The sequence below is a fragment of the Macaca mulatta genome, chromosome 3 (assembly GCF_049350105.2).
Source record: "Macaca mulatta isolate MMU2019108-1 chromosome 3, T2T-MMU8v2.0, whole genome shotgun sequence".
Classification (NCBI taxonomy): Eukaryota; Metazoa; Chordata; class Mammalia; order Primates; family Cercopithecidae; genus Macaca; species Macaca mulatta.
The window spans coordinates 187441721-187453930 of record NC_133408.1 but is presented as its reverse complement, the minus strand read 5'-3'; the positions used below and the strand labels follow the sequence as shown (position 1 = coordinate 187453930).

At 38.7% G+C, this 12210-nt stretch overlaps 1 protein-coding gene across 1 annotated transcript in view; it reads right to left on the bottom strand.

Annotated features, from left to right (window-relative positions):
* CNTNAP2 (contactin associated protein 2) overlaps positions 1-12210 on the bottom strand; it is a 2249322-nt gene that overhangs the window by 768653 nt on the left and 1468459 nt on the right. Inside the window, exon 13 of the mRNA XM_001094652.5 lies at positions 13-213. Within this exon, the coding sequence (XP_001094652.1) occupies positions 13-213 (201 nt within the window). The remainder of the gene's footprint in view (positions 1-12; positions 214-12210) is intronic.

Below are 12210 nucleotides of genomic sequence, written 5' to 3'. Positions count from 1 at the left end.
TTCTCAGCCTACCTGGAGTGTTCAACAACCTTGACATCTTGCAGAAATAGGAGACATACTGCTCGCAGTACTCCGCGCTGTCAGTGATGGCACTTATCTGGTCCATGGAGGCGCTGTAAACAAGCTGTGTCACTGAGTATTTTTCTGGGTTGTAGGCGACCACATTCGTCTGCATCTGCAAGTCATGAGACACTATGGTCCACACTTTGTCCTCTGTAGGGAGAAAAACAACCAGGACCCTGGATTATTAGTATGCAAATGCTTCTCCAAATGTCAGAAAATAATTGAGCTACACTTAAATGGTCTTTTTACTGAGCTGGTGTAGAACAGTGTTAAGGAGAGCAATCCTTAAAACATCCCCTGCTCTTTGCTCATCCCTAAATTCTGCCTATGAGGACAAAGTAGGAAAGCTATATATATATACATTCTTTTTTTTTTAATTGAGATGGAGTCTCGCTCTGTCACCCAGGCTGGAGTGCAGTGACCAAATCTCAGCTCACTGCAAGCTCTGCCTCCCAGGTTTACACCATTCTCCTGCCTCAGCCTCCTGAGTAGCTGGGACTACAGGCGCCCGCCACCTCGCCCGGCTACATTTTTTTTTTTTTTTGTATTTTTTAGTAGAGACGGGGTTTCACCATGTTAGCCAGGATGGTCTTGATCTCCTGACCTTGTGATCCGCCCGTCTTGGCCTCCCAAAGTGCTGGGATTACAGGCCTGAGCCACCACACCCGGCCTAGAAAGCAATATTTTTATTGAAGACAAACACAAGATACCTCCTGAAAACAAGGCAAAAAAAAAAAAAAAAAAAAAAAAAAAAAAAAAGCTTTTGTATCTAGTTGGTGCTCTAACATCTGCAGCATTGAATATCAGGCTCATTATGTTCCAACTTCTTCCTGACTGTCATCCATCATTCCTCTGGTGGAACCGGATTTTCTCTTTCCTAAATGAACTATGCTCTTCTTTCAAGCCTGAGTCTTCCTACATGGTGTTTGCTCTAATCAGAATATATATCTTCATCTTGTCAACAAATGTTCTTTTCACCCTGACCTTTTAGGCAAAATTAGACATTGCATTCTCTGCTATTGAAATGTTCTACACATGTGGAATAAAGCAAGTGAGTAATTATCTTGGTGATTTTGACCCTGAAAATTTCAGTGTAAGAAAAGAAGCAGATCCAAAATAGATAAGGTTAAATGAAAGCTCCATATACATTTAAATTTTAGTTAGAAGCATCACTAAGAACCTAAGATAATGTTATCTAATTTTAAATGTGGCATATGTCTTGCCTCTGTGCACTGAAAAAGCTCCTAAACAAGGACCAACCTCGTGCACCAGACTGTCATCACTAAATACCATTTCCTCTAAGATAAAACTAGGATCCCTGGAGAAATGATGGCTTCTACGGCTGGAAATGTGCAAGATGAAAGATGAGCCAGGAATATATCCCACTAGAAAAAAAATAAGCAATTAGAGACTGAGGGCAGTTCAAAAACACCCAGGGCCAAAGAAGGGCCAGTTTTAACATCAACAAGAATATTCTGCAATGGATTAAGGCATATCAAATATATTTAAATTCTTAAGTTTATTAAAATTATTAAAAATGTTTAAATTTGAAAGATGCTAGGTAATCGACTTATTATTTTGAATATTGGTGAATGAAGAGAAGAATCAAGCCTTTCACCTATCTTTGTTATAGGAACCTTAATGAAACCAAATATTGTCTTGATGGAAATATTTCAGCTCATAAAAGAAGACTAAATGATGGGATTAGAGTATCATCACTTCCTAACTTCTGACAAATTTAGTAGGATCTAAGCAATGATTATCAATGGCTGCTAATATAATCACAAGTGAAACCAGACGTGATGCACCTTTGGATGAAAATACATAATCAATGTTACATGTAATGTAGTACTGATAAAAATCAAGCATGAATTTGACCAAGTTTATAGACCTAACTGTGGATTTCCAGAATATACAAGGGAGAGAGGAACATGTAAAATGGCACACAGGGAAATACTCCATGAAATCCATGCCGTGGGAAACTCTATAGACCAATATAGTTTTATCAATTAATAAATTAAAAAGGAAGGGGATAGAGAGGAAAGAAGTGGTGAGAGAGAGCGAGAGCAAGAGAGAGCGAGAGAGAGAGAGAGAGAGAGAGAGAGAGCGTGGTAAATGGCAACTCCATTCTTACAGGTGCTCAGGACAAAACCCAGGAGTCACCATTAATGCCTCTCTTCTGCATTGATCATCCAGTCTGCCCATGAATCCTGTCTGCTTTACCTTCAATGTGTTTCCACAATTTGAACACACCTTCTGCCAACCCACCACCACTACTAGGGTCAAAGCCATCCTGATTCCTAACCAGTCTGCTGCTTTCCATCCTTGCCTCCTCATATCTACATTTAACACAGGAGTCACGGTGAGGCTTTTCAAATATAAGTGAGATTCTGATACTCTGCTCAAAACCCTCAATGGCAGCGGGTCTTGTTCCAGTAAAAGTGAAGTCCTGAAAACAGCTGAAGTCCCTCTATGACCTGGCTTCTCCTGCCTCTATGCCCTCACGCCAATCCTCCCTCCTTGCTCCTTTGGCACCAGCCACACGGACCTTTCATTCCTCAAACACATCAGCAGGGTCCCTCCTTAGTGCCTCTGCACCTGCTGCTTCCTTTGTCTTTCCTCGGCACCCTCAGGACCCACTCCTTCTCCTCCAGCGCCAGCCTTTCCTTTCCCATTCTACAGCTGCTCTCTGCCTCCCCATCCTGCTTTAATTTTCTCCCTAGCGTTCATCTCCCCTTTATTTGTGCACCTTTTATTTTTTTTAAGTCTGCCTCCCCACATTAAAAGTTAAGAAGGCAGAAATTGGCATATAATAGGGCTTAAAAATATTAGTTGAGTAGAAACATGAATTAACAAAAGTTAAACACTACATGTTCTCACTCATAAGTGGGAGTTGAACAATGAGAACACATGGACACAGAGAGGAGAACATCACACACCAGGGCCTTTTGGGGTGTGGGGAGAAAGGCGAGGGAGAACATTAGGACACATACCTAATGCATGCGGGGCTTAGAACCTAGATGATGGGTTGATGGGTGCAGCAAACCACCGTGGCACATGTATACCTATGTAACGAACCTGTACGTTCTGCATATGTATCCCAGAACTTAAAGTAAAAAAATAAAAAATAAAAACAAAAAAGCAAAAGTTAAATAGATCCAAGCTACTCAATCTAGAACAGTTTAAAGTCATTTTGGTCCCCGTTATGGCTTGGCCAGGACTATCCTGTGAGACTCTAGAAAAGCGACTTCATCGTCTAGGCTCTAAATCCCTTTCATCTATAGCGACAAGCCTCTCTACTAGAGCACGTTCCAGTTCGCTCTTCTTGAATCAATTAGAACAAGTTCAGTTACCGTGTCCCCCATAGTAACACATTTTCTGTAGAATAAATATATTCCAGTGTTACCTTTAGCCTCTTTGTAACTGCCTTCCTTTAGTTTCTCTGATAATCAAAGAAGCCACATCATATTTTAGTAATTCTGTCACTTTCTGACAGGATTCTGACAATAAACTGTTTGTCATTTGTGTCCAGACCTGCAGATTTACCTTCACCTATGTTCACCTAATTAAAAATGCATTAATTAAATTATGCTGGTTTTTATCTTTTCTGTTGCAATCGGCCTCTGGCATAAAACACTCCAGTGTCTGACGCTGCTTCCATTTTTTTATAATCTCTATCAGGAGCCTTGTCCTGCAGCAGGACTCCAAATCTTTCTTTGACTCATGATGGAACAGCATTCTAACCTGATGTCTTTTTTGAAGGGTCATAAACGTCTTTTCAATATAATGGCCATAAAAGCAAGCATTAATTTAAGCAAATAAAACAAAATAGTCACCCATTTACAGTCTCTATCTTACACAACTTCAATAACTTTAAAAATATTACCCTATTTGCTGAGATTGAAGTCTCTACTGATTTGTTCCTAGTGACTTCTCAGCCCTAAACTCTACTTCTGCCCCTCTCAACACAAACATTCCTCTGTCAAACCCCTGTGCGTTATCTGTTATATGTTTGTTTTGTAACACACGCATCCATTAAATAAATATTACTGAGTGCTTACAATATGACAGACACAGGTCTAGGGAATGTATCTAGGGAAACCACCGTGCAATAAGCATTTATACATTTTTGGAGCTTTGGTTGGGTGTAGTGGCTCATGCCTGTAATCCCAGAACTTTGGGAAGTTGAGGTAGGAGGATCACTTGAGCCCAGGAATTCAGGACCAGTCTGAGAAACACAGCAAGACCCTGTCTCAAAGTTATTTTTAAAAATTCAATAAAATAAAAAAAAAATTTGGAGCTTATATTCTTCCATTCTAGTGGGAAAAACAGATCATAAGCAAAATAACTAAAATTAAACACATATATATATATAGTTTGCCAGTGATAATGGCAGGGAGAAAAAGCTAAATCAAGGAAGGGAAGGACAGACGCTGTGAATGGGGATTGCCTTTTCAAATACAGCAAAAGCTGCAAAAGGCTTCACTGAGAAAATGACATTTGAATGTATAAGGTAGTTATCCAGCAAGCCATGTGAATGCCTGGGGAAAATATTCCAGACAGAAGAAATACAAATGCAAATGTTCTAAGTCTGGAATTTTCCTGGCATCATTCAGGTATACAAAGGGGCTGCTGAGTGACAGAAGGAAGAATAGGATGAAGTGAGAGTTAGAGATGGACAGGCATGGGAAGAGGATGACCAGGAGTCTGCTATGTCCTTTGTAGTCAAAGGAAAACAAACAACTGTTGGCATTGGAGGATTTTGAGCAGAAAAGCAGCATGCTATAACTTATTTATTGATACATTATTCTTCAATGAAATTATATTTTGGAAAGATTTGAAAAGAAATACACATGCACATGTGTATGTATTTTATAAAGTAATTAAATTTTTTTTACAGCCTCATGTCATTTTTTTCTGGGAAAAAACAATTTTTACATTTTTATTTCCTTTTGGTATTTTTTGGGGGTACAGGTGGTTTTTGGTTACATAGGTAAGTTCTTTAGTGGTGATTTCTGAGATTTTGGTGCACCCATCACCTGAGCAGTGTACAGCTGTACCCAATATGTAGTCTTTTATCCCTCACCCCTTCCCACTCTTCCCAAGTCCCAAAGTCCATTATATCATTCTTATGCTTTTGTGTCTTCATAGATTAGCTCCCACTTACAAGTGAGAACATACAATATATGGTTTTCCATTGCTGAGTTACTTTACTTAGACTAACAATCTCCAGCTCCATCCAGGTTGCTGCGAATGCCATTATTTCATTCTTTTTAGGGCTGAGTAGTATTCCGTGGTGTATATCTACCACATTCTCTTTATTCACTCTGGTTGATGGACTTTTAGGCTGGTGCCATACTGTTGAAATTGCAAATACTGTTGCTGTAAAAATATGTGTGCAAGTGTCTTTTTCATATAATGACTTCTTTTCCTCTGGGTAGATACCCAGTAGTGGGATTGCTGGATTAAATGGTAGCTCTGCTTTTAGTTCTTTAGGGAATCTCCATACTGTTTTCCATAGTGGTTGTACTAGATTACATTCCTACCAGCAGTGTAAAAGTGTTCCCTTTTCACCACATCCATGCCATCTGTTATTTTTTGATTTTTTAATTATGGCCATTCTTGCAGGAGTAAGGTGGTGTGTTAGTCCATCTTCATGTTGCTATGAAGAAATACTCAAGATTGGGTAATTTATAAAGGAAAGAAGTTTAACTGACTTGCAATTCCACATCACTGGGGAGCCCTCAGGAAACTTACAATCTTGTCAGAAGGCCCTTTTTCACAGGGTGGCAGGAGAGAGAATGAGAGTTGAGCAAAGGGGGAAAAGTCCCCTATAAAACTATCAGATCCTGTGAGAACTAACTTATTATCACAAGAACAAGATGTGGGGAAATTGCCTCCATGATTCAATTAACTCCATCTGGTCCTCCCATAGGATTATGGGACCTATAATTCAGGATGAGATTTGGGTGGGGACACAGCCAAAGCATACCATTCTGCTCCTGGCCCCTCCCAAATCTCATGATCTCACAATTCAAAACACAATCATGCCTTTTCAACAGTCTTCAAAGTCTTAGCTTATTCCAGCATTAACCAAAAGGTTCAAGTCCAAATATGGGGGCTCCAACCCCACATATCTTGTCTGCACTGCCCTAGCAGAGGATCTCTATGAGAGCTCGACCCCTGCAGCAAACTTCTGTTTAGACATCCAGGCATTTAAACATCCAGGCATTTCCATACATCCTCTGAAATCTAGGTGGAGGTTCTCCAACCTCAATTTTTGACTTCTGTGTACCCACAGGCCCAAAATCATGTGTAAGTCACCATGAACTGGGGCTTGCATCCTCTGAAGCAATGGCTTGAGCTGTACCTTGACCCCTTTTAACCAAGGCTGGAGCTGAAGCAGCTGGGATGCCCGGCACCATGTCCCAAGGGCCTAACTCACAAAAGATTTTTCCCTCCTAGGCCTCTGGGCCTGTGGTGGGAGGGCTGCTGTGAAGGTCTCTGACATGCCCTGGAAACATTTCCCCCATTGTCTTGGTGATTAACATTCAGTTCCTTGCTGCTTATGCAAATTTCTGCAGCCTGCTTGAATTTCTCCCCAGAAAATGGAGTTTTCTTTTCTATCTCATTGTCAGGCTGCAAATTTTCCAAACTTTTATGCTCTGCTTCCTCTTGAATGCTTTGCCACTTAGAAATTTCTTCTGCTAGATACCCTAAATCATCTCTCTCAAGTTCAAAGTTCCACAGATTTCTAGGGCAGGGACAAAATGCCACCAGCCTCTTTGCATAGCAAGAGTCACTTTTACTCAAGTTCCCAACAAGTTCCTCATCTTCATATGCGACCACCTCAGACTAGACTTCATTTGTCCATATCACTATCAGCATTTTGGTCAAAACCATACAACAAGTATTCAAACTTTCCCACATTTTCTTGTCTTATTCTGAGCCCTCCAAACTGTTCCAGTCTCTGCCTGTTACCCAGTTCCAAAGTTGCTTCTGTATTTTTGGATATCTTTACAGCAGCACACCACTACCCAGTACCAATTTACTGCATTAGTCTGTTCTCACACTACTATGAAGAAATACGTGAGACTGGGTAATTTATAAAGGAAAGAGTTTTAATTGACTCACAGTTTCACATGGCTGAGGAGGCATGAGGAAACTTACAATCATGATGGAAGGCACCTCTTCACAGCAGAGCAGCAAGAGAGAGAATGAGAGCAAAGCAAAGGCAGAAAAGCCCCTTATTAAACCATCAGATCTTGTGAGAACTAACTTACTATCACAAGAACAGGACTAGGGAAACCACCCCCATTTTCCAATTATCTCCACTTGGTCCCTCCCACAACACTGGGTTGGGGATTATGGGAACTGCAATTCAAGATAAGATTTGGGTGGGGACACAGCCGAACCATATCAGGTGGTATCTCATTGTGGTTTTGATGTGCGTTTCCCTGATAATTAGTGACATTGAGTATTTTTTCATATGTTTGTCGGCCATTTGTATATCTTCTTTCGAGAATTCTCTACTCATGCTCGTTGCCCCCTTTTTGATGGGATTTTTGTTGTTGTTGTTGCTGATTTGAGATCCTTATAGATACTGGATATTAGTCCTTTGTCAGCTACATAGTTTGCAAAGATTTTCTCCCACTGTGGGTTGTCTGTTTACTCTGCTAATTATTTCTGTTGCTGTGCAGAAGCTTTTAGTTTAATTAGGTCCCATTTATTTATCTTTGTTTTTGGTGCATTTGCTTTTGGATGCTTTGTCATGAACTTTTTGCCTATGCCAATGTCTAGAAGAACTTAACTGATGTTATTTTCTAGACTGTTTATGGTTTCAGGACTTAGATTTAAGTCTTTGATCAATCTTGAGTTGATTTTTTACATAGGAGATGAGGATCCAGCTTCATTTTTCTACATGTGACTTGCCAATTATCCCAGCACCATTTGTTGATTAGGGTATCCTTTCCCCACTTAATGTTTTTATTTGCTTTGTTGAAGATCAGTTGGCTTTAAATATTTGGCTGTATTTCTGGATTCTGTATTTTGTTCCATGCCTATTTTTATACCAGTACCATCCTGTTTTGGTCTCTATAGCCTTGTAGAATAGTTTGAATTCGGGTAACGTGATGACTACAGATTTGTTCTTTTAGCTTAGTCTTGCTTTGGCTATGCAGGCTTGTTTTTGGTTTCATATGAACTTTAGGATTGTTTTTTATAGTTCTGTGAAGAATGATGATGGTACTTTGATGGAAATTGCAATCTGTGGATTGATTTTGGCAGTATGGTCATTTTCACAATATTGATTCTACCCATTCATGAGCATTGAGTTGTGTTCCCATTTGTTCGTGTCATTAATGATTTCTTTCTGCAGTGTTTTGTAGTTTACTTTGCAGAGATCTTTCACCTCCTTGGTTAGGGATAGTCCTAAGTATTTTATTATTATTATTACTTTGTGCGGCTGTTGTAAAAGGGATTGAGTTTTTGATTTGTTTCTCAGCTTGGTTGTTGTTGGTGTATAACAGTGCTACTGATTTGTGTGCATTGATTTTATATCCTGAAACTTTACTAAATTCATTTATCATATCTAGGAGCTTTTTGGATGAATCTTTAGTGTTTTCTAGGTACATGATCATATCATCTGTGAACAGCACAACTTTATTTTCCTCTTTACAGATTCCAATGCCCTTTATTTCTTTCTCTTGTCTGATTGTTCCAGCTAGGACTTCCAGTACTATGTTAAATAGAGGTGGTGGGAGTGGGCATCCTTTTCTTGTTTCAGTTCTCAGGGGGAATGCTTTCAACTTTTTCCCATTCAGTGTAATATTGCTGTGGGTATGTCATAGATGGCTTTTATTACATTGAGGTACATCCCTTCTATGCCAATTTTGCTGAAGTTTTCAATCATAAAGCGATGTTAGACATTGTCAAATGCTTTTTCTGAATCTATTGAGATGCTCATATGATTTTTGTTGTTAATTATTTTACGTGATGCAACATATTTATTTAGTTGTGTATGCTAAATCATCCCTGCATCCTTGGTATGAAACCCACTTGATAATGGTGTATTATCTTTTTGATATGCTGTTGGATTTGGTTAGCTAGTATTTTGTTGAGGATTTTTGCATCTATGTTCATCAGCTATATTGGTCTGTAGTTTTCCTTTTCTGTTATGTCCTTTCCTGGCTTTGGTATTAGGGTGATACTACATAGAATGATTTAGGGAGAATTCCCTTCTTCTCTATCTTTTGGAATAGTTTCAGTAAGATTGGTACAAATTCTTCTTTGAATGTCTGATAGAATTCAGCTGTGAATCCATCTGGTTCTGGACTTTTTTGTTGGCATTTTTTTTTTTTTTTTACTACTGTTTCAATTTTACTATTTGTCATTGATCTGTTTAGAATCTCTATTTCTTCCTGATTTAATCTAGGAGGGTTGTATGTTTCCAGGAATTTATCCACCTACATTAGATTTCTAGTTTGTAAAGGTATTCATAGTAGCCTTGAATGATCTTTTGTATTTCTGTGGTATTGGTTGTAATATCTCCTGTTTTGTTTCTAACTGAGCTTATTTGGATCTTCTCTCTTTTTTTCTTGGTTATGCTTGCTAATGGTCTATCAATTCTGTTTATCTTTTCAAAGAACCAGCTTTTTTCCATTTATCTTTTGTATTTTTTTGTTTGCATTTCATTTAGTTCTGTTCTGATCTTTGTTATTTCTTTTTTCTGCTGGGTTTGCATTTGGTTTGTACTTGTTTTTCTAGTTGCTTGAGGTATGACCTTAGATTTTTTATTTGTGCTCTTTCAGACTTTTTGATGAGGGCATTTAATGCTATTAACTTTCCTCTCAGCACCGCTTTTGCTGTATCCCAGAGGTTTTGATAAGTTGTGTCACTATTACCAATCAGCTCAATTTTTAAATTTCATCTTAATTTCATTGTTGACCCAATGATCCTTAAGGAACAGGTGATTTAATTTCCAAGTATTTGTATAGTTTTGAGGGTTCCTTTTGGAGTTAATTTCCAGTTTTTTTCCACTGTAGTCTGAGAGAATACCTGATATACTTTTGATTTTCTTAAATGTATCAAGACTTGTTTTGTAACCTATCATATGGTCTATCTTGGCGAAAGTTCTGTGTGTTGAAGAATATAATGTATATTCTGCAGTTGTTGGGTAGAACGTTCTGTAACTATCTGTTAAGTCCATTTGTTCTAGAGTATAGTTTATGTCCATTATTATTACATTGTTATTTTTTGAGAGAGAGTTTTGCTCTTTTTGCCCAGGCTGGAGTGCACTGGTGCAATCTCGACTCACTGCAACCTCTGCCTCTGGGGTTTAAGTGATTCTCCTGCCTCTGCCTCCCAAGTAGCTGGGATTACAGGCGCCCATCACCATGCCTGGCTAATTTTTTGCATTTTTAGTAAAGACAGGGTCTCACAGGTTGGCCAGGCTGTTCTTGAACTCCTAACCTCAGGTGATCCACCCACCTCAGCCTCCCAAAGTGCTGGGATTACAGCAACAAGCCACAGCTGCAGGCCTATGTCCACTATTTCTTTGTTGACTTTCTGTCTTGATGAACTGTCTAGTGCTGTCAGAGGAGTATTGAAGCCCCCCACTATTATTGTGTTGCCATCTATCTCATATCTTAGGTCTAGTAATAATTCCTTTATAAATTTGGGAGCTCCAGTGTTAGGTGCATATATATTTAGAATTGTGATTTTTTCTGTTGGAGTAATTCTTTTATCATTTTATAACGTTCCTCTTTGTCTTTTTTTTTTTTTTTTTTTTTTAACTGCTGTTGCTTTAAAGTCTGTTTTTTCCTGATAGAAGAATAGCTACTGCTGCTTGCTTTTGGTTCCCATTTGTGTGGAACATCTTTTTCCACCCCTTTACCTTAAGTTTATGTGAGTCCTTATGTGTTAGGTGAGTCTTTTGAAGACAGTAGATACTGCCATTCTGCATCTTTTAATTGGAGAATTTAGGCCATTTATGTTCAATATTTACTATTCTCTTCATCATGTTAGTTGTTGCCTTAATACCTTATGTTTTATTTTTTAATTGTGTTACTGTTTTATAGGCCTGGTGACATTTATACTTTAAGGAGGTTCTATTTTGGTGTATTTCAAGGGTTTATTTCAAGATTTTGAACCCTTTTAGCATTTCTTGTAGTGCTGGCTTAGTTGTGGCAAATTTTCTCAGCATTTGTTTGCCCGAAAAAGACTTGATCTCTCCTTCATTTATGAAGCTCAGTTTTATTGGATACAAAATCCTGGGCTGACAATTATTTGGTTTCAGAAGGCTAAAGATGACACCGCAATTCTTTCTGGCCTGTAAGGTTTCTACAGATAATTCTGCTATTAATCTGATAGGTTTTCCTCTATAGGTTATCTGATGCTTTTGTCCCACAGCTCTTAAGATTCTTTCCTTTGTCTTGACTTTAGAGAACTGCATGACTGTGTGCCTAGGTGATGATCTTTTTGGAATGAATTTCCCAGGTGCTCTTTGAGCTTCTTGTATTTGGGTATCTAGATCTCTAGCAAGGCCAGGGAAGTTTTCCTCTAGTATTCCCTCAAATATGCTTTCCAAACTTTTAAATTTCTCTTCTTCCTCTGGAAAACCAACTATACTTAGGTTTGCCATTTTATATAATCCCAAATTTCTTGGAGGCTTTGTTCACTTTTATTTTATTTTTAATTTTTTCTTGTCTTTGTCTGATTGGGTTAATTTGAAAGCCTTGTCTTTGAGCTCCAAACTTCTTCCTTTTACTTGTTCTAGTCTATTGTTGAAACTTTCCACATTACAATTTTTGTATTTCTCTAAGTGTGTCTTTCATTTCCAGAAGTTGTGATTGTTTTTCCTTTATGACATCTATTCATGTGGAGAATTTTTCATCTGTATCCTGTATTTTGTTTTAATATCTTTTTTTTTTTTTTTTTTTTGAGGCAGAGTTTTGCTCTTGTCACCCAGGCTGGAGTGCAGTGGCACGATCTCGGCTCACTGCAACCTCTACCTCCCGGGTTCAAGCGATTCTCCTGCCTCAGCATCCTGAGTAGCTGGGATTACAGGCACCCGCCACCATGCTTGGTGAATTTTTTGTATTTTTAGTAGAGATGGGGTTTCACTATGTTGGCAAGGCTGGTCTCGAA